The sequence below is a fragment of the Anolis sagrei genome, chromosome 9 (genome assembly GCF_037176765.1).
Source record: "Anolis sagrei isolate rAnoSag1 chromosome 9, rAnoSag1.mat, whole genome shotgun sequence".
NCBI lineage: Eukaryota > Metazoa > Chordata > Lepidosauria > Squamata > Dactyloidae > Anolis > Anolis sagrei.
In genome coordinates, this window is record NC_090029.1 from 31,035,901 (window position 1) to 31,059,596 (window position 23,696).

The window sequence follows — 23,696 nt, forward strand, 5'->3', positions numbered from 1 at the left end:
TGCAGCTCGCGGGAACGAGAGACAGGGCCTTTTCTGTGGTGGCCCCGCGGCTTTGGAATGCCCTCCCTATAGAGATAAGATCAGCCACCTCGCTGATGGTATTTCGGAAAAAACTGAAAACATGGATGTTTGAGCAAGCATTCGGCTAATCCGATGCGATGAAGTTTTTGATCAAGGACTGGCAATCACAGACAACGAAACTGGATTATGACTTTAATTAAGAGATGCATTGGTCTGTATTGGTGGCCCAATACTGTGTATTGTATATGTATGTGTTTTATATTTTTAATCGAAATATTGTTGTTTTTAAATGTTGTAAACCGCAATGAGTCGCCGTTTTAGGCTGAGATATTAGCGGTATACAAGTGTACTAAATAAATAAATAAATAAATAAAGAGCCCACCAACAATAGAACTGGGCCAGACTTCCCACACAGAACACCACCCCCTGACCAACAGAACATATTGGAGGGATTTGGGAGGAATTGCTAATGATTTAGGGGAGATGTAGTTCACTGACATCTGGAGAGCACTTTGAATCCAAATGACTATTGGCACAAATTCCAGATAAACCCAAATTTGAATGCTGGTGGGGTTGAGAGGGATTGATTTTGTCAATTGGGATATGTAGTTGCTGCCAAAGGGGTTCCTATGAATATCAGAAATATATGTTTTCTAATGGTCTTTGACGGCCCCACTGAAACCTCCTCAGTCAGGACCCCCAGGTTGAGAAACACTGAGTTAAAACAAGTTTGACACCCGTTTAATTGCCATATCTCAATGCTACGGAATCCTGGGAGTTGCAATTTGATGAGGCACTAGTACTATTGGGCAGAAAAGGCTAACGGCCTTGTAAAACTACAACTCCTATGATTCCACAGCATTGAGCCATAGCATTAAAGTGGTGTCAAACTGCATTTGCTTTACAGTGCAGATGCACTCTAATTAGATTTGATATGACTTGGTAATAATATCCAGGCCATTTAATCTTTTCAATAACGTATTTGTATTTCCTTAATGGATATTCTTTCCTTCCCAGATAAAGTTAACCAACATTTTCTGCTACATAAATGGAAAAAGGAGGGATTAAAATCAGAACATCTGCCCAAATGAGGAGACATGGAAGGCCGTTCCTCTTTAATGCAGTTCTCTCTCTCTTATCTGGAGCATATTCAATACTTTAAAATATATTTTTTACTCTCTCGTTTGCTACCGGGAGATAAATATATCAATATAAAACCTCAATATTTGATGTTTACTCAATGTTATATAATCATCAAGGTATTTCGTAGCTTTATTTGACCACGGCAAACAACATTTTGGAATATTAATATCAGCCTCCAAAGCCATATTAATTCCCACTAATCTTGGTTTTCTCAGGGCTGAGCAGAAAGTTCTCAGATTAACCTTTTCAGCCCCAAACAAAGAATTCAGAGATATTGAAAATATCTGTTTAAAATATGTATACCATTTCTCCCATGCCATGGTATTATCTCTTTTTGATCTTAGAGCAGCGTTTCTCAACCTGTGGGGTCACGAGAGGGGTTTCAGAGGGGTCACCAAAGACCATCAGAAACTACATATTTCTGGTAGTCTTAGGAACTCCTTTGGCAGCAACCGCAACTCCCAAATGACAAAATCAGTCCCTCCTAACCCCACCAGTATTCAAATTTGGGTGTATCAGTTTTTTGTGCCAAATTTGGTCCAGGGTTCACAGTGCTCTCCAGAGGTAGGTGAACTACATCTCCCTTGAATCATTATCAATTCCTCCCAAATCCCTCTAGTATTTTCTGTTGGTCAGGGGGGGTTCTGTGTGGGAAGTCTGGCCCAATTTTATTGTTGGTGGGCTCTTTGATTGTAGGTGAACTATAAATCCCAGCAACTCCCAAATGTCAAGGTCTATTTTCCCTACACTCCACCAGTGTTCAAAGTTGGGCATATTGAGTATTCATGCCAAGTTTGGCCCAGATCCATCGCTGTTTGAGTCCATAGTGCTCTCTGGATGTTGGTGAACTACAACTCCAGAACTCAAGGTCAATTCCCACCAAACCCTTCCAGTATTTTCTCTTGGTCAGGGGAGTTCTGTATGCCAAGTTTGGTTCCATTTCATCGTTGGTGGAGTTCAGGATGCTCCTTGATTGAACTTTAAATCCCAGCAACTACAATTCTCCAATGTCAAGGTCTATTTTCACCAAATCCCACCAGTGTACACATTTGGGGATATTGAGTATTTGTGCCATGTTTGGTCCAGATCCATTATTGTTTGAGTCCACAGTACTCTCTGGATGTAGGTGAACTACAACTCCAAAACTCAAGGTCAATGCTCACCAAACTCTTCCAGTATATTCTGTTGGTCATGGGAGTTCTGTGTGCCATGTCTGATTCCATTCCATCGTTGATGGAGTTCCGAATGTTCTTTGATTGTAGGTGAACTATAAATCCCAGGAACTACAACTCCCAAATGACAAAATCAACCCCCCAACCCACCAGTATTCAAATTAGGGTGTACTGGGTATTTGTGCTGCATTTGGTCCAGTGAATGAAAATACACCCTACATATCTGATATTTACATTACAATTCATGACAGCAGCAAAATTACAGTTATGAAGTCGCAACGTAAATAATTTTATGGTTGGGGGTCATCACAACATGAGGAACTGTATCAAGGAGTCGCAGCATTAGGAAGGTTGAGAAACACTGAGTTAGTTAGCCTCAAGTCGCCATTAAGGCTGAGAAAAGCGGTATTCAAGTAAATAAATAAATAAATAAATAAATAAATAAATGTGTCAACTGTAAAATAAGATGTATGAAGCTGATAGGTTAAGGAGCAGGCTGAGCCTGGGACTTTTGGATACTGTTACATTTTCCAGGTTTGAGCTATGCAGGTGCTTGCAGAGAAGAAGAGAGAGAGAGACAGAGTTTGGAATGTAGTCTTGCTTCATGTGCTGCTGAAGGAGTTTATCCACATGGACAAAGAAAGATCATTGAGAACCACTGGACTAGATGGTCTTTGATATCCCTTCCAACTCTATAAGTCTATAAATTAGTATTTGAGTATTCGTATTTCTGGTTCTATGACTATTTCACCATACAATGATGTTATGGTTGGGGGTCACCACAACATGAGGAACTGTCTTAAGGGATTGAGGCATTAGGAAGGTTGAGAAACACTGTTTTAATTCTTGATCCCCTGTTGTTCCTATGGCTTATTCATTGTTCCCTTCTTTTGCTGGCCAGGTTCTACTGGGACCTCACTATGCTGCTCCTGATGGTTGGCAACCTGATCATCATCCCCGTTGGCATCACCTTCTTCAAAGACGAGAACACCACGCCGTGGATCGTTTTCAACGTGGTCTCGGACACCTTCTTCCTCATTGACCTGGTCCTCAATTTCCGGACGGGGATTGTGGTGGAGGACAACACGGAGATCATCCTTGACCCGCAGAGGATTAAGATGAAGTACCTCAAGAGCTGGTTTGTGGTGGATTTCATCTCCTCCATCCCAGTAGACTACATTTTTCTGATCGTGGAGACGCGCATTGATTCAGAGGTTTACAAGACGGCGAGAGCTCTCCGGATCGTCCGCTTCACCAAAATCCTCAGCCTTTTACGTCTCCTGCGGCTATCCAGGCTCATACGTTACATCCATCAGTGGGAAGAGGTGAGCACAGACGGGCTAATGATGAGCACATCTGGATTTCTTTGGTGATATTTTGGGATACTAGAAAACAACTTGGTTTCTCAGTGACATAATATTTTGAGCTGCATGGTCATAGTTCAGGTTTAGCTTTAAGGGTTGGACTATTCATAGATTTGGTTAAGATGGTCTCCCTAAAGTCCAGGTCTCCCAGTTCAACTGTATGGACAACTTCCATGGGTCAACATTGACTGGAGATTCCTAGAGGTGTACTCTATAGCAGTGTTCCTCAACACTGTGCTCCTTCAGGTGGTTTGGACTTCTCCTAGAAATCCCAGGCAGGTTACCAGTGGTTAGGAATTGTGGGAGTTGAAGTCCAAAACACCTGGAGGGTCCAAGTTTGCCTGTGCCTGATCTACACTATTGTTCCTCAACCCAGTGCCCTTCAAGAAGGCTATTTATTTCTCGTGTCAGGGCAGCCAGTCAGTTATATTACATTTCTAACAGAACAAAGCAAACAAACAGAGAAAATACAAAATGTGTGAGTTTGGTAGTTGATTAAATGTCCTTTGACCAGTATCTGGCCACTTGGAGTGCTTCCGGTGTTGCTCCAAGAAGGTCCTCCCTTGTGCATGTGGCAGGGCTCAGATTGCATTGCAGCAGGTGGTCAGTGGTTTGCTCTTCTCCACACTCGCATGTTGAGGATTCCACTTTGTAGCCCCATTTCTGAAGGTTGGCTCTGCATCTCGTGGTGCCAGAGAGCAGTCTGTTCAGCTCCTTCCAAGTCGCCCAGTCCTCTGTGTGCCCAGGGGGGAGTTTCTCATTTGGTATCAGCCATTGGTTGAGGTGCTGGGTTTGAGCCTGCCACTTTTGGACTCTCGCTTGCTGAGGTGTTCCAGCGAGTGTCTCTGTAGATCTTAGAAAACTATGTCTGGATTTAAGTCGTTGATGTGCTGGCTGATACCCAAACAGAGGATGAGCTGGAGATGTCTCTGCCTTGGTCCTTTCACTATTGGCTGCTACTTCCCGGTGGATGTCAGGTAGTGCGATACCGGCTAGACAGTGTAATTTCTCCAGTGGTGTTGGGCGCAGACACCCCGTGATAATGCGGCATGTCTCATTAAGAGCCACATCCACTGTTTTAGCGTGGTGAGATGTGTTCCACACTGGGCATGCATATTCAGCAGCAGAGTAGCATAGTGCAAGGGCAGATGTTTTCATTGTATCTGGTTGTGATCCCCAGGTTGTGCCAGTCAGCTTTCGTATGATATTGTTTCTAGCACCCACTTTTTGCTTGATGTTCAGGCAGTGCTTCTTGTAGGTCAGAGCACGGTCCAGAGAGACTCCCAGGTATTTGGGTGCGCTGCAATGCTCCAGTGGGATTCCTTCCCAGGTGATCTTCAGAGCTCGGGATGCTTCTCTGTTCTTGAGATGAAAGGCACATGTCTGTGTTTTAGATGGGTTTTAGAAGGCTATAAGGGATGCCTAGGTACGTCCCCTCAAGATCTGGTGGTCTGTTGCCACCTCCTTTGTTAGGATGTCATGCATAGAGCACTTTATGGTAGAACTGGACCTGTTTTGCGTGGTGGGGGGAGTATCTCAATGGTCCCATCAATCATACATCCCATCTGGGCCTTGGAAGTGTCTGATGTCGAGATGGGAGCCCAGTATGTAATGAACTATAAAGTGAAGGCAAATATTTGAATAGCTTCGGCGTTACATCTCGGAGGCGAAGAGAGGAAGGCACAGTGCTTGCCACGATTATTACCTGGCGGCAACAATTTGAATTTAATGTTGTGTTTCTCAATGAAGACATTAGGTAACAGAGGGGGGCACGAAGGGAGGCATTACCCTGGGGCAGTAGAAGCGGAGCACTGAAATGACTGGAATTTGAGGACGGGAAAGTTTATTTATCACTAGCCGTTCCTTGCCACGCGTTGCTGTGGCCCAGTCTTGTGAGCTGGAAAATAAAGTAATGAGAAAGTGTTGGTTTCTAATATATGTAATGTCTTGATGCTTGTGGGTTAAAAGTATTTCTTGTTGTTTCTTTGTCAGTATTGATGTGGAGATTGTCTGGTTTGCCTATGCTGGAACATGCAACATAGAATTGTCCTTCTTTAGGGGTCCCTTTCAAATCTATGATACAATATCGCTCTGTGTGTGAATCATATATATCTATATCTATGGCTGGATGGCTCTTTGTCAGGAGGGCTTTGATTAGGTTTTTTTGCTCTGGTGAAGGGAGTTGGACTGGGTGGCCTTAAGTATTTTCTGTTGGTCATGGGGGTTCTGTGTAGGAAGTTTGCCCCAATTCTCTCGTTTGTGGGGTTCAGAATGCTCTTTGATTATAGATGAACTATAAATCTCAGTAACTACAACTCCCAAATGCCAAGGTCTATTTCCCTTAAACTCCATCTGTGTTCATATTTGGGTATTTGGAATATTCGAGCCAAGTTTGGTCCAGATCCATTATTGTTTGAGTCCACAGTGCTCTCTGGATGTTGGTGAACTACAGCTCCCAAACTCAAGGTCAATGCCCACCAAACCCTTCCAGTATTCTCTGTTTGTCATTGGAGTCCTGTGTGCCAAGATTGGTTCAATTCCATCATTGGTGGAGTTCAGAATGCTCTTTGATTGTTGGTTAACTATAAATTCCAACAACTATAACTCAAATTACAAAATTAATTTTTTTGAGTGATGGTCACTCCTTGGGTTAGTGGGTGTCTTGTGTCCAAATTTGGTGTCAATTCGCACAGTGGTTTTTGAGTTATGTTAATCCCACAAATGAACATTACATTTTTATTTATATAGATTTATTTACCACATTTGTATACCACCTTTCTCAGCCTGGAGGCGACTCAAGACAGTTCGCTGTCGGCAACAATTTGATGCCTCAAAAATTATTAAATAACAATTAATTAATTAAAACTAACCCATGAGCACTATGAAGAAACAAACCAAAACGAAGTCTATACTGGCTCAGTCTATGGTCAGGATAAAAATCAGTGGTGGATGCTGCTGATTCTGGACATCTATTGAATCAAAATACAAATGAACAATCGCAGAAGTGGCAGAAATATACAATGCCAGAAAACCACACAGTTACTATGATGATGATAATGATGATGATGATGATGATGATGATGATGATTATTATTATTAGAAACACAACATGAGTCCACAGCAGACACTCTGCTGGCTGTTGAATTGGATCACACGTCAGACACTTCCCAAGTGTCTAGGACTGTGTGATGTATCGGCAAATAATGCGTGCAGATCCCAGTAAGGTGGCCTTCTGCAGCTGGCAGGTGGTATTTTGCCAGCGCTGATTGTCTTTAAGTGCAGGCCAAGGTCTTGAGGCACTGCACCCAGTGTGCTGATCACCACTGGGACCACCTTGACTGGCTTGTGCCAAAGTCTTTGCAGTTTGATCTTTAAATCGTCATATTGTGTCAGGTTTTCCAGTTGTTTTTCTTCAATCCTGCTGTCTCCTGAGATTGCAACATCGACAATCCATACTTTGTTTTTTAACACGATAGTGAGGTTAGGTATGTTGTGCTTATCTGTCTGGCTCAATCTGGAAGTTCCAGAGGAGTTTGACATTCATTTTCTACAACATTTTCAGGCTTGTGATCCCACCAGTTCTTTGTCGCAAGCAGATGGTATTCGTGGCACAAGTTCCAATGAATCATCTCAGCAATGGTGTTGTGCCTCTGCTTGTAGTCTGTCTGCACAATCCTCTTGCAGCAGCTGAGGATGTGATCTATTGTTTCATTTGGTTCTTTGCAGATGAATTATTATGATTATGTTTATTATTATTATTATTATTATTGATACTAGGGAGCCCCAAGGGCCATGCAGTCCTCCCCCACTGAGGTAGGCAGGAGTACACCCTCAAAGCTGCAGTAGTCTATACGGGATGTAACCAGAGCGTGGACTGCCGTGGCCAAGTCAGACTTTCCAAGGTACGGGCGCAGCTGGCGCTCAAGCTTTAACTGTGCAAATGCTCCCCTGGTCACCACCGAAACCTGGTGTTCCAGGCTCAGCAATGAGTCCAGGATCACTCCCAAGATGAGCAAAGGACGTGATAAGAGCGACACAGTAGAATGGAGATCTGGGAAACCTGTCGTGAATCCTGTAGGAGATTCTCCTCCCTGTCTTTGAGTCATAATTTTACAGCAAGGTGAGGTGTGGGATATCTGAAGGTGAGAATTGATGTCTGGGCGGCCCTTGTGTTTTCCATCTGCCAAGGCTGCTAGACAGAGGAAGCCTCTCTTCAGGTGGAAATTGCTTCTGCCTTCTCTCACTTGGATCCTAGTCTGGATGAATTTAGCAAGTAAAGGATATTGCAGTCAGCTTAGGACAACTGTGGAAGGCCAGAGGATTGCATTAGGTCTCCAGGAGACCGTCACAACTTCCTACAGCAAAAGAAAATCACAATTATGTCCCCAAATGCCCTTTAAGGGACACAAAGATATATTTGGGGGGGGGGGGGCTATTTTGGAACTACAAAGGCCATTTTGAAGCCAAACACCTCAAGAATATTTCAAACCACGCTAAAAATGTCATTGTTCGGGAGACAATGGCTTTGTGGACCCCGGTTTCCTGGAATTTGGAATTGTTACCATTCTGGACTTTGCTTTGCTGTAGTACTCTGGTCACTAAAATCACTTTTCGAAGTTTTCTCACATGCATTGGCATATTATAGGTTAAGAGAGACCCAAGCCCTTCCACACAGCCCTCTATCCCAGAATATCAAGGCAGAAAATCCCACAATATCTGGTTTGAACTGGGTTATCTGAGTCCACACATATAATGTGGGATTTTCTGCCTTGATATTCTGGGATAGAGGGCTGTGTAGAAGGTCCCTCAAAATAATGTTGTTGTTTGAGTTTGGTCAATAGAGAGCATTCAGTCTACTATTGAACATTAGGAAGAACTTCTTGACTGTGGCATCTGAACATTAGGAAGAAACTCCTGACTATGAGAGCTGTTCAGCAGTGGAACTCTCTGCCCCAGGAGTGTGGTGGAGGCACTTTCTTTGGAGGCTTTTAAGCAGAGGCTGGATGGCCATCTGTCGGGGATGCTTTGAAAGTGATTTCCTGCTTCTTGGCAGAATGGGGTTGGACTGGATGTCCCACCAGGTCTTTTCCAACCCTAGGATTCAATGATTCTATGTAAGCTTCGGAGAGCTTCTGTTCAACCATTTCAAAACTCCCTGCTTGGGCAGTGATGGCACGATCATCAGCATAGATGAAACTCTTCTTCTTGGCAGAATGGGGTTGGATTGGATGGCCCACCAGGTCTCTTCCAACTCTATGGTTCTATGATTCTATGTAAGCTTCGGAGAGTTTCTGTTCAACCATTTCAAAACTCCCTGCTTGGGCAGTGATGGCACGATCATCAACATAGATGAAACTCTTCTTCTTCGCAGAATGGGGTTGGATTGGATGGTCCACCAGGTCTTTTCCAACTCAATGATTCTATGTAAGCTTCGGAGAGTTTCTGTTCAACCATTTCAAAACTCCCTGCTTGGGCAATGATGGCACGATCATCAGCATAGATGAAACTCTTCTTCTTCACAGAATGGGGTTGGATTGGATGGTCCACCAGATCTTTTCCAACTCAATGATTCTATGTAAGCTTCGGAGAGCTTCTGTTCAACTATTTCAAAACTCCCTGCTTGGGCAGTGATGGCACGATCATCAGCATAGATGAAACTCTTCTTCTTGGCAGAATGGGGTTGGATTGGATGGCCCACAAGGTCTCTTCCAACTCTATGATTCTATGATTCTATGAAAGCTTCAGAGAGCTTCTGTTCAACCATTACAAAACTCCATGCTTGGACGGTGATGACACGATCATCAGCATAGCTTAAACTCTTCTTCTTGGCAGAATGGGGTTGGATTGGATGGTCCACCAGATCTTTTCCAACTCAATGATTCTATGTAAGCTTCGGAGAGCTTCTGTTCAACTATTTCAAAACTCCCTGCTTGGGCGGTGATGGCACGATCATCAGCATAGATGAAACTCTTCTTCTTGGCAGAATGGGATTGGATTGGATGGCCCACTAGGTCTCTTCCAACTCTAGGATTCAATGATTCTATGAAAGTTTCAGACAGCTTCTGTTCAACCATTACAAAACTCCCTGCTTGGGCGGTGATGACATGATCATGACATGGATGAAACTCTTCTTCTTGGCAGAATGGGGTTGGATTGGATGGTCCACCAGATCTTTTCCAACTCAATGATTCTATGTAAGCTTCGGAGAGTTTCTGTTCAACCATTTCAAAACTCCCTGCTTGGGCAGTGATGGCACGATCATCAGCATAGATGAAACTCTTCTTCTTCGCAGAATGGGGTTGGATTGGATGGCCCACCAGGTCTTTTCCAACTCAATATTTCTATGATTCTATTATACGTGCCTAAGCCTGTCTCCCTCAACCTTGGGGTCTGCAAATAGATTGAACTGCAATTCCCATCATGCTGATGTGAGTTCAGTGCACCACGTGGGACAATGGCAGCATGGGGAGCTTTCCCTTGTTCTAGGTTGCTGTGAGTTTTCCGGGCTGTATGGCCACTGGCAAATGGAACAGGGTTTTGAACCCAGGACTGAAGCAGTCCCAGTGTGTTACTACTGGCATGTTTGCAATTGATGTGTTGTCGAAGGCTTTCATGGCTGGAATCACTGGGTTTTGTAGGTTTTTCGGGCTGTATGGCCATGTTCTAGAAGCATTCTCTCCTGACGTTTTGCCTGCATCTATAGTAGGCATCTTCAGAGGTTGTGAGGTCTGTTGGAAACTAGGAAAATTGGGTTTATATATCTGTGGAACAATCTACAGAGGCACTAAGAAAATCCTCTCAAGGTATATAAATCTTTCCAAGGAGGTCTGCACTCCCCTCCAGATTTGGGTGTCAAGAAGCAGGAGGGTTTAATAGGAGAGAGTTGTGTCAATGGAGCTATTTTCAGACACACCGCTGTGAAGAGAGCTGTTTCAGAGACCCATTTTGGGACACATAATTATCCGGTTTGCCAGATTAATGAACTCAAGTTAGCCCCTGCCTTCTTTCTTTCTTTCCTTCTTTCTTTCTTTCCCTCTTTCTTTCCCTCTTTCTCTCCCTCTTTCTCTCCCTCTTTCTCTCTCTCTCTCTCTCTCTCTCTCTCTCTCTCGTTCTTTCTTTCTTTCTCTCCCTCTTTCTTTCCTCTCTTTCTCTCTCTCTCTCTCTCTCTTTCTTTCTTTCTCTCCCTCCCTCTTTCTTTCTTTCTTTCTTTCTTTCTTTCTCTCCCTCTTTCTTTCTTTCTTTCCTTTCTTTTTGTGATGCAGGAAAAAGATCAATATAGCGTCTTTTTCAGGGTTAGAAGGAAATATGTAATTGCTTGCTTGAATCTTAGAAATCCCCCCTCCCCCCAAGACTCTCTCATTTATACTAAGGGCCTGTCCACACAGCCATATTAACCCAGAATATCAAGGCAGAAAATCCTACGATATCTGCTTTGAACTGGGTTATCTGAGTTCACACTGCCATATATTCCATGTGGGATTTTATTCAGCTGCAACTCCAAAACTCAAGGTCAATGTGCACCAAACCCTTCCAATATTTTTGGTTGGTTTTGGGAGTTCTGTGTGCCAAGTTTGGTTCATTTCCATTATTGATGGAGTTCAGAATGCTCTTTGATTGTAGGTGAACTATAAATCCCAGCAACTACTCCCAATGGTCAAGGTCTATTTCCCCCAAACTCCACCAGCTTTCACATTTGGGCATATTGAGCACTTGTGCCAAGTTTAGTCCAGATCCATCATTGTTTGAGTCCACAGTACTCTCTGGATGTAGACGAACTACAACTCCACAACTCCAAAGGCCAGTGCGCCCCAAACCCTTCCAGGATTTTTGATTGGTAATGGGAGTTCTGTGTGTCAAGTTTGGTTCATTTCCATTGTTGGTGGAGTTCAGAATGCTCTTTGATTGTAGGTGAACTATACATCCCAGCAACTACAACTCCCAATGGTCAAGGTCTATTTTCCCCCAACTCTGCCAGTGTTCACATTTGGGCATATTGAGCATTTGTGCCAAGTTTGGTCCAGATCCATCATTGATTGAGTCCACAGTGCTCTCTGGATGTAGGTGAACTACAACTACAAAACTCAAGGTCAATGTGCACCAAACCATTCAAGTATTTTCTGTTGGTCGAGTCCTGTGTGCCAAGTTGGTGGATTTCCAGTGTTGGTGAAGTTCAGAATGCTATTTGATTGTAGGTTAACTATAAATCCCAGAAACTAAAACTCCCAAATGTCAAGGTCTATTTTCCCCAAACTCTACCAATAATCACATTTGGACATATCCACCATTGTTTGTGTCCACAGTGATCTATGTATGAAAGTGAACTACAACCCCACAACTCAAGGTCAATGCCCACCAAACCCTTCCAGTATTATCTGTTGGTCATGGGAGTTCTGTGTGCCAAGTTTGGTTCAATTCCATCATTGGTGGAGTTCAAAATGCTCTTTGATTGTAGGTAAACTATAAATCCCAGCAACTACAACGCCCAAATGACAAAATCAATCCTCCCCCTGCCAAGCCCAACTGTATTCAAATTTGGGTGTATCAGGTATTTGTGCCAAATTTGGTCCAGTGAATGAAAGCATATAAGATATTTACATTGCGATTCACAACAATAGCAGAATTACAGTTGTGAAGTAAGAGCAAAAATAATGTTATGTTTGGGGGTCACCACAACATGAGGAACTGTATTAAGGGGTAGCTGCATTAGGAAGGTTGAAAAACACTGACATAAGGGAAAGCCTACATAGATGCTCACCAGCCATTGTTGCTGGTTCTAAATTAGAAATGCAGTAAGCCAGTCTTATTCTGTGTTGTTGTAGGTTTTTTGGGCTATATGGCCATGTTCTAGAAGCATTCTCTCCTGACATTTCGCCTGCATCTACGGCAAGCATCCTCAGAGGCTGTGAGGTCTGTTGGAAACTAGGAAAATTGGGTTTATATACCTGTGGAATGATGTCCAGGTTGGGAGAAAGAACTCACAACCTCTGAGGATGCTTGCCACAGATGCAGGCGAAACGTCAGGAGAGAATGCTTCTAGAACATGGCCATATAGACCAAAAAACCTACAACAACCCAGTCATTCCAGCCATGAAAGCCTTCAATAATACAACTTTTTGAGGCTCCCTCTTGCTTATTTATTTGAGAGACACTCCAAAGGTCTGATCCAAATCCATTGCCTGATGGCACCTCTGGTGATTTGGCTGATGAAGGTCTTTAGGGAACCTGGAGATGGGCACCAGGTGCCAGCGTCCCTCTCGTAGTCACTGAACTGTTTTTCTGCTTCGCTTTCAACATTCGTGTTTCGGCTCAGCAGGAATGCCACGCAGGGACTCTGGGGAAGTCAGCTGAGCTCCCCGGGGCCTCCAATTCTTTCTTAGCTTGAGGGGCTCTGTCTATGAAGACAGATTCCGATCCTTTTTCCCAATTCCAAACACAAATAAAAGTACTTCGATTCTTCAACGTCTGAGATGCGATCTCTCATAACTCATGGCTTCTTCAGCTTAAAATAAGAACATAAAGTTGTATTGGATGAGAGCAATAAAGTATCTAGTCCAGTGGTGCTCAAACTTCCTAATGCCGCAACCCCTTAATACAGTTCCTCATGTTGTGTTGACCCCCAAACATCACATTATTTTCGTTGCTACTTCATAACTGTGATTTAGCTACTGATATGAATCAAAATGTAAAGATCTGATATGCAGGATGTATTTTCATTCACTGGACCACGTTTGGCACAAATACCCGATATGCCCAAATTTGAATACTGGAGTGGTTGGGGGGGGATTGACTTTGTCATTTGGTAGTTGTTGCTGGGATTTACAGTTCACCTAAAATTAATGAGCATTCTGGACTCCACCAATGATCGAATTGAACCAAACTTGGCACACATAACTCCCATGACCAACAGAAAATACTGGAAGGGTTTGGTGGGCACCGACCTTGAGTTTTGGAGTTGTAGTTCACCTACATTCTGAGAGCACTGGGGTCTCAAACAATGATGTATCTGGACCAAACTTGGCACAAATACTCAATATGCCCAAACAGACCCCTAGCCAGGATTTTGATTCGGGGGGGGGGGGGGGTGGCTGAGTTTGATTCGGGGGGGCTGAGTCTGAGTGAAAGAGGGTCTACCCTAGCAAACCTTTTGTATCATTACCCCAATACCCCCATGCATATGGGATATATTGAGCATGGTGATCAGATCATGATATGAATAAACGTAACAGTTTAAATAATGTACCAGTAAGGCCTTCTCACGGACTACCATGAGAATTTGGGGGGGGGGGGGCTGAAGCCCCTCAAGCCCCCCCCCCTCCCCGGGCTACATGCGTGTGCCCAAATGTGAACACTAGTAGAGTTTGGGGGAAATAGACCTTGACATTTGGGAGCTATAGTTGCTGGGATGTATAGTTCACCTACAATTAAAGAATATTCTGAACCTCACCAACGATAGAATTGGGCCAAGCTTCCCACACAGAATCCCCATGACTAACAGAAAATGCTGTGCTTTCTGATGGTCTTTGGCGACCCCTCTGACACCCCCTTGCAACCCCCCTCAGGGTCCCGACCCCCAGGTTGAGAACCACTGGGTTAGATAAAAGCCAACTGGTAGGTCTGTCCACGCCCTGGTTCTCTCAAGGTGCTAATCCTAAAGCTGGTTTTCTCCAGGGGAGCAAAGCTCTCCCACCCTCTCTGTTTCAAGAGTCAGTGGAGAGAACAGAACAGGTGGGTGCATTGTTGCTCTTCCTTCCCCCACCCTCTCCTCAAAGAAGGCATGCCAGCCAGGTTGCATCAGGGACATGCTGTCCTCCAGACTGTGAGAGGAATGCCGCCTGCTATTGCATGTTGGCAGGAGCCTGCTAGCCGAAGGCATGGGCATTTTCAACCAGCAGCGTGTGGCAACCCAAGCCAGGCTCCTCCATCCACGAGGCTGCAGAATCGCAGCAGATGACTCAGCAGGGTTGCCCTTGGCGGCACTGCCGCATCAGCAGGATGGACAAAGGCAGCGGGCACATGTGCTTGATGCGGAGAGAGATCCCTCTCATTATTCCCCCTGAAAGAGCGGAGGGGGCTGAGCCATCAGAAGGCAACCTTTCATATTTCCACCGAATGCATTTGCAAGGGGGCAATGAGGGCGAAGAAGGGCGCAGCTGGTGAGGATGCAAAACACTGCCATGGGCAAAACGCAGGGGTTCCCTTTCTCCTGCTAAAGGTGCCAAGACCTCTCCTCTTTTGATATAGGCAACAGCCTCCAACATAGCATGGTTGGACCTGGTTGTATTTTGAAGGGAGATGTATGGATTTGTGTGAGTGACACTGAAATAGGGAGCCAGTAAGAGGGATAAGATGCACGTCCCTTATCCAGAAGGCTGAAAATCCAAAATATTCCAAAAATTCTCCATGTAGGCGAATGAGATAGTGGTGCCTTTGCTTCATGGCGGTTCAAGGTATACAAACATTGTTTCATGCACAACATTATTAAAAATATGTTGCATAAAATGACTATATCTGTGTATATGATATAGTAAAGGGAAAGGTTTCCTCTGACATGAAGTCGAGTCATGTCTGACTGTGGAGGGTGGTGTTCATCTCCATTTCTAAGCCAAAGAGCCGGCACTGTCCATAGACGCCTCCAAGGTCATGTGGCCAGCATGACTGCATGGAGCACCGTTACCTTCCCTTTGATTTACTCACATTTGCATGTTTTCGAACCTTCCCTTTGATCTACTCACATTTGCATGTTTTTGAACTGCTCGATTGGCAGAAGCTGGTGCTAACAGTGGGAGCTCACTGCACTGTATTTAAAGTAACTCATTACTGTTACAGTGCAGAGGTTTTCTGGAAGTAGTTCATTACAACAACAACAACACTGCTGAGGACTCCTCTTGTTGTGTTTCTAATAATAATAATAATAATAATAATAATACTTCATTTATATTCCATCCTTCTCTCCATGGGGACTCAGAGCGGATTACAGTATAAACAGATACTGGCAAACATTCAATGCCTTGTTACAAAGCAACGAGACACACAAACAGAAACAAAGGCAAAGGCTTCTCCTTTCATTTCCGGCTTTGGAGGCAGTGCTCATTTCTGGCTCTGGGGAGGACCTATTCTCCATATCCAAGCCAAGGAGCCTGCGTTGTCACCTCCTGGTTGTGTGACCGGCATGACTGCATGGAGCGCTGTTACCTTCCCACCAGTACCTATTGATCTACCCACATTTGCATGTTTTTGAACTGCCAGGTTGGCAGAAGCTGGGGCTAGCAGTGGGAGCTCACCCCACTCCCCGGATTCAAACTGTCGACCTTTCGGTCAGCAAGTTCAGCAGTTCAGTGGTTTAACCCACTGTGCCATTGGGAGCTCATATAACTGTGTAGATGGGGGGCAAAAGCCTTGTGATATCCTGGGATTTGTAGTTCAGTGAAATTCTCAGAACTCTTTAGTCCATTTCCCTGAACTATAGCACAAGAGCTTTCTATTGGAATGTTCAAAGTTCCTCATCTAGATCTTCTTAAGAGTGCAATCATGTCAATTAAAGTGGGGCCAAACTGTGATAATTGTGCAGTGTGATTTCAAGTGGGGTGTCTATTTCATTTGTTGCACTTGCATGAGCCTTCATCACGAAGGGAATGATGCAGTTTTGCATTCCCAGAAAGCTAGTTGTGTCTCTGGTTCCTTGGTAATAAGCATAGCCTGGAGCATCCCTTTTTTTCCTTGATTAATACAGCAAATTGCTATCAATAATTAAATACTCACATATTTAACTAAATTAAATGCTTAATTAATATTTAATATTTGAATATTTTAAGTATTTAAAGTAATTGGTTACAGTTACGGTGCAGAGGCTTTCCTGAAGTAGTTCATTAATAATAAGAATAATATTACTCTAATAATAATAATAATAATAATAATAATAATGGTCATGAAAAGTTGAAAGCAACTGAACAAATAAACAAAATAATAATAATAATAATAATAATAGGAAGAAGAAGACAAAGAAGAAGAAGAAGAAGAACAACAACAACAACTTAGTAAAGGTGGTCCCAGTGGTGATGGTTATACTGGGTGCAGTGCCTAAAGACCTTGGCCTGCACTTATTTATTTGTCGTGTCAGGGCAACCAGTCAATTGTATTACATTTCTAACAGAACAAAACAAACAAACAGACAAAATACAAAATTTGTGAGTTTGGTAGTTGATTAAATGTCCTTTGACCAGTATCTGGCCACTTAGAGTGCTTCTGGTGTTACTATAAGAAGGTCCTCCCTTGTGCATGTGGCAGGGCTCAGGTTGCATTGCAGCAGGTGGTCAGTGGTTTGCTCTTCTCCGCACTCACATGTCGTGGATTCCACTTTGTAGCCCCATTTCTTGAGGTTGGCTCTGCATCTCGTGCTGCCAGAGCGGAGTCTGTTCAGCACCTTCCAAGTTGCCCAGTTTTCTGTATGCCCAGGGGAGAGTCTCTCATTTGGTATCAGCCATTGGTTGAGGTTCTGGGTTTGAGCCTGCCACTTTTGGACTCTTGCTAGCTGAGATGTTCCAGCGAGTGTCTCTGTAGATCTTAGAAAACTATTTCTAGATTTAATTCATTGACATGCTGGCTGATACCCAAACAAGGGATGAGCTGGAGATGTCACTGCCTTAGTCCTTTCACTATTGGCTGCTACTTCCCAGCGGATGTCAGGTGGTGCAATACCAGCTAAATAGTGTAATTTCTCCAGTGGTGTAGGGCGCAGACACCCCGTGATGATGTGGCATGTCTCATTAAGAGCCACATCCACTGTTTTAGCATGGTGAGATGTGTTCCACACTGGGCGTGCATACTCAGCAGCAGAGTAGCACAGCGCAAGGGCAGATGTCTTCACTGTGTCTGGTTCTGACCCCCAGGTTGTGCCAGTCAGCTTCCGTATGATATTGTTTCTAGCACCCACTTTTTGCTTGATGTTCAGGCAGTGCTTCTTGTAGGTAAGAGCATGGTCTAGAGTGACTCCCAGGTATTTGGGTGCGCTGCAATGCTCCAGTGGGATTCCTTCTCAGGTAATCCTCAGAGCTCGGGATGCTTGTCTGTTCTTAAGATGAAAGGCACATGTCTGTGTTTTAGATGGGTTAGGGATCAGCTGGTTTTCCCTGTAATAGGCAGTAAGAGCACCTAGAGCTTCGGAGAGATTCTGTTCTACCATCTCAAAGCTCCCTGCTTGAGCAGTAACGGCACGATCATCAGCATAGATGAAACTCTCTGTCCCTTCTGGCAGTGGCTGGTCATTTGTGTAGATGTTGAACATGGATGGAGCAAGCACGCTCCCCTGAGGCAGGCCGTTCTTCTGTTTCCGCCATCTGCTTCTCTGGCCCTGGAACTCAACAAAAAAGCTCCTGTTTTGTAGCAGGTTTCCTATGAGGCGCGTGAGGTGGTAGTGCTTTGTGATATTATACATTTTTCTCAGGAGGAGGCGGTGGTTCACAATATCATAGGCTGCTGACACGTCTATGAAGACAGCACTTAAACACAATCAGCGCTACCAGCTGCAGAAGGCCACCTTACTGGGATCTGCACACATAATTTGCCGATACATCACACAGTCCTAGACACTTGGGAAGTGTCCGACATGTGATCCAATACAACAGCCAGCAGAGTGATCTTGTCTGCTGTGGACTCATCTTGTTGTGTTTCTAATAATAATAATAATAATTATTATTATTATTATTATTATTATTATTTATATTCCACCCTTCTCCCCATGGGGACTTAGAGCAGATTACAGTATAAACAGATACTAACAAACATTCAATGTCCTGTTACAATGCAACAAAGCACACAAACACAAACAAAGACAAAGGCTTCTCCTTTCATTTCCGGCTTTGGAGGCAGTGCTCATCTCTGGCTCTGGCCTGGTCCAGGAGGTCACAAAGAGTCAGAAGAGATTGAACGAATAAACAACAAAATGGCAGAATGGAGTTGGTCTGGATGACCTTTGGGGTCTCTTCTAACGCTATGATTCTGCTCTGCAAAAGTAATAGCAAAGCATAGTCCCCTTGCAAAAAGAATGAACATCCCACAGGGCATTATAACTGAGCCAAAAATGTAGTGGTGCAAAAAGGGAGACAGGAAGAGATACGCAACGAGTTGCAAAATCTGCTCAAGATAAGAAGGGTCCAAGAAAGGCAATGACTAACAGCCCTGATGGGTCATGTCTCCTGGCACGTATGTGCCAAGAGGTGGAAGATAAAGAGAAAAGCACTTGGTGAGATAAGATTCCTTTTAAAACAGCCCAACACCTTGGGCACTCAGCAGTGTCTTTCGTCCCAAAGAGGAGGGAATATCAAGGGTCAGAGACAAGCATGTGCCTCTTGGTGAATTCCTGACACTTCTGAGAGCGAGGCCAAGAGGTTCGTGGTGCAGGAAGCAGATTCTGACTTTATATGAAGCTGGAGGGAAGCTGGATCTTGGAATGATGCAATGGGAAGGAATGGAGGAGACACAATCACCACATTGAATTCTGCACTTCATTATCAGTTTCCACTACATTTGAGCAGCATATGTAGTGGTTCGAGAAAGGTGGGGTAGAAATATCATAAATAAATATTTTCATTTAGTGGCCCAGATTTGGCACAAATACCTGATACGCCCAAACTTGAATAGTGGTGGGGTGGGGGTGGGGGATAGATTTTGTCACATGGGAGTTGTAGTTGCTGGGATTTATAGTTCACCTACAATCAAAGGGTGCTTTCCCTCTTGCCTTGAAAGCAATACCTGCCTCCCTCCAGCCTTGCATGCTCTCCCCTCTCTGCTTGGAGTCTCAGAAACAGCCCTCCCCTTGGCTGAGAGGCCAGCCAATCACAGCAGGAGAAGGGCTTTTGGTGGAAGAATTCACCGTCTGTTTCCAAAAAGGAAAAGAAGGACAGGGAAAATAGACCTTGACATTTGGGAGTTATAGTTGCTGGGATTTATAGTTCACCTACAATCAGAGAGCATACTGAACCCACCAACGATAGAATTGGGCCAAACTTCCCACAAAGAATCCCCATGCCTTAATGGAACTTGCTGGTGTGAGCCTCCCTCCAGCCTCACATACTTTTCCACATCCGCACATGTGTACCACGCTGCCATGTGCTGGGCAAACCTGCTCTCCTGTGGGCACGCCTACTCTCCTGTGGGCACGCCAACTCTCCATGTGCTGTGCATGCCTGCTCTCCTGTGGGCACGCCTGCTCTCCAAGCCCTGGGCATGCCTGCTCTCCATACACTGGGCACACCTGCTCTCCCGTGGGCACGCCAGCTCTCCATGTGCTGTGCATGCCTGCTCTCCTGCAGGCACGCCTGCTCTCCCATGGGCACGCCTGCTCTCCATGCACTGGGCACACCTGTTCTCCCATGGCCATGCCTGCTCTCCATGCGCTGGGCACGGCTGCTCTCCTGTGGGCACGCCTGCTCTCCATGCACTGGGCACACCTGCTCTCCCGTGGGCACGCCTGCTTTCCATGCGCTGGGCACGCCTGCTCTCCTGTGGGCACGCCAGCTCTCCAAGTGCTGGGCATGCCTGCTCTCCATGCACTGGGCACACCTGCTCTCCCGTGGGCACGCCTGCTCTCCATGCGCTGGGCATGCCTGCTCTCCCCTCCCTGCTTGGAGTCTCAGAAACAGCCCTCCCCTTGGCCATCCGTTTCCAAAAAGGAAGAGAAGCACAGGGAAAATACACCTTGACAATTGGGAGTTGTAGTTGAGAGGCCGGCCTATCACAGCAGAGGAGAGCTTTTGGTGGAAGGATTCACCGTCTGTTTCCAAAAAGGAAGAGAAGGACAGACGGAGAGATCTTCAGCCTTCTCTGCCAAAGGGGTTCTGAAGTCCATCAGAGATATATGTTTTCTGATTGTCTTTGGTGACCTCTCTGAAACCACTTCATGAAACCCCATCAGGGGTCCCAGCCCCCAGATTGAGAAACGCTGCCATACAAGGTCAACAATCTATATGCCCATAAATGCTTTTCTGCATGTGCTGTATCTCTCCACCCACTTGCTATGCTGAGGGCTCCTATTTAGAAAAGGGGATAAAGAAAGGTTGAACCCATCTGCCTTGTGAATTAACAACTGTGACGAAACGTGGAGCAGAGGCAGCCATAGTTAGAAAGGGGCCATCCTTGCCAACTGCAACTGTCACTCTCCACATGGGTGCCAGTAAAGCAAAGGAGACAGCCAGAGAGACGGCACAGAAGCAGCTTGCCATGTGGGCGATTGTATTACGCTTCGCCAAAACACCCTTGGAATCCAACACTTGAATAAGCTTTTATTTTCTGCAGTAAAGGAAATCTATTCCCTCTGCCTTTTCACAAACGAAATAGGAAAGTGTATTGTCGAAGGCTTTCATGGCTGGAATCACTGGGTGGTTGTGTGTTTTCCAGGCTGTCTGGCCATGTTCCAGAAGCATTCACTCCTGACATTTCACCCCCATCTATAGCAGGTATCCTCAGAGGTTGTGAGGTCTGTTAGAAACTAGGAAAATTGGGTTTATATATCTGTGGAATAATGTCAGGGGTGGGAGAAAGAACTCTTGTCTGTTCTAGATAGATGTGAATGTTGCAGTTGGCCACCTTGATTAGCATTTAATGGCCTGGCAGTTTCAGGAGTGGCTTCTTACTGCCTGGAGGAATCCTTTGTTTAGAGGTAAATAGCTGTTCCTGATTGTCTCTTGTCTGGAGTTCCCCTATTTTTGAGTGTTAGGAAAGTGTATTGTTAAAGGCTTTCATGGCCGGAATCACTGGGTTGCTCTGAGTTTTCCAGGCTGTCTGGCCTGGTGCAATTGTAGGTGCAGGTGCTTACCTACAAAGCCCTGAACGGTTTGGGACACCCTTACCTGCATGACCGTATCACTGTCTACGATCCCACATGCTCACTCTGGTCATCTGGAGAGGCTCTGCTCGTGATCCTGCCCGCGTCGCAAGTGTGCTTGGTGGGGACACGGGACAGGGCCTTTTCTGTGGTGGCCCCCCGACTCTGGAACGCCCTCCCGAAAAATCTCAGACAAGCCCCTACATTGGCAGTCTTCAGAAAGGAACTGAAAACCTGGCTGTTCTGATGTGCCTTTTCAGATTAGGAACCTCCAGCACCAAATCCCAGAAGCACCTTAGTAGAACCAAGATCACTGCACACTGCATATCGCACTTATATTTAATCCTACATCCCTCCTGCCACGCCAGCACTTTTAACCCAGTACCCCTACTCCGGCCGGCCCAGTTTTAATAGTGTCTTGTTGTATTGTTTACCATTATTGTTTTCTGCTTAACTGTTTTTAATTTGCTATGGTTATTGTATTGTTGTATTGTGTTTTGGGGCTTCGGCCTATGTAAGCCGCATCGAATCCCTTGGGGAGATGCTAGCGGGGTACAAATAAAGTTATAATAATAATAATAATAATAATAATAATAATAATTCTCTTCTGACATTTCACCCACATCTATGGCAGGTATCCTCAGAGGTTGTGAGGTTAATTGGAAATAAGGCAAGTGGGGGTTATATATCTGTGGAATATGCAGGGTGAATGCTGCAATTGGCCACTTTGATTAGCATTTAATGGCCTGGCAGTTTCAGATGTGACTTCTTACTGCCTGGGGGAATCCTTTGTTTAGAGGTGATTAGCTGTCCCTGATTATTTCTTGTCTGGAGTTCCTTTGTTTTTGAGTGTTAGGAAAGTGTATTGTTAATGGCTTTCGTGGCCGGAATCACTGGGTTGCTGTGATTTTTCCAGGCTGTCTGGCCATGTTCCAGAAGCATTCTCTTCTGACATTTCACCCACATCTATGGCAGGTATCCTCAGAGGTTGTGAGGTTAGTTGGAAATAAGACAAGTGGTGTATATATATGTGTGTGGAATGTGCAGGGTGAATTGGCCACCTTTAGCATCTAATGGTCTGGCAGTTTGAGGAGTGGCTTCTTACTGCCTGGGGGAATCCTTTGTTGAGAGGTGATAAGTTGCCCCTGTTTGTTTCTTGTCTGGAGTCCCCCTCTTTTTGAGTGTTCTTTATTTACTGTTATGATTTTAGAGTTTTTAAATCTGGGTAGCCAGATTTTGTTCATTTTCATGGTTTCTTCCTTTCTGTTGAAATTGTCCACATGCTTCTTGTGGATTTCAATGAAATAGGAAAGTGTTTAGAATACCTGCAAGGATTGCTGTCAGGGGATTCTAGACTCTGGACCTGATCATTTTATGCAAGCGTTGGGAGGGATTCAAACAGAAGCTATTTCATATGGCATTTCTCCCTCCTAACGTGCCAGAAACCGGTATCACATTTATGCCATACTAGCTTGGGTACCCAGTGGTGCCTGGGTTATTTGAAAAAGGCACTGTTTGTTTTGGGGTGTTAGGTAATATCATTTGTCAATTAGTAGTTCTATGTCTTAGAAAAAAGCCAGTCTTTGATTTCATTTTTTGACTGCTTCCATTAGAAAATACATAACAATGTGGGTGAACTAGAATTCCCAGAATCATGGTTCAATCCTCCCCAAACCAGGCCTGTATACACAGTTGGCCATGTCAGTTCTGTGTGCCAAGTTTGGTCCAGATCTGTCATCGACTGGGTTCAATCCCCTCTGAATAAGGGTGAACTACAACTCCCAGATTCCCAGGGCAATCACCTCCAAATCCAGCCAGTATTTACAGTTGGCCATGTTGTGTCCTTGTGCCAAGTTTGGTCCAGATCTGTCATCGACTGGGTTCAGTGCCCTCTGGATAAGGGTGAACTACAACTCTCAGATTCCCAGGGCAATCACCCCCAAACCCAGCCAGTATTTACAGTTGGCCATGTTGGGTCCTTGTGCCAAGTTTGGTCCAAATCTATTATCGACTAGGTTCAGTGCTCTCTGGATAAGGGTGAACTACAACTCCCAGATTCCCAGGGCAATCACCTCCAAATCCAGCCAGTATTTACAGTTGGCCATGTTGGGTCCTTGTGCCAAGTTTGGTCCAGATCTATCATCAACTGGGTTCAGTGTCCTCTGAATAAGGGTGAAC

The 23,696-nt window shown here is 44.8% G+C and overlaps 1 protein-coding gene across 2 annotated transcripts in view; it reads left to right on the top strand.

Moving 5' to 3' along the window:
* The window catches only part of HCN4 (hyperpolarization activated cyclic nucleotide gated potassium channel 4), a 151,109-nt gene that overhangs the window by 64,981 nt on the left and 62,432 nt on the right, over positions 1–23,696 (top strand). For both annotated transcript variants that reach the window (XM_060755260.2, XM_067471409.1), the window contains exon 2: positions 3,238–3,661. In XM_060755260.2, coding sequence (XP_060611243.2) covers positions 3,238–3,661 — 424 coding nt within the window. The remainder of the gene's footprint in view (positions 1–3,237; positions 3,662–23,696) is intronic.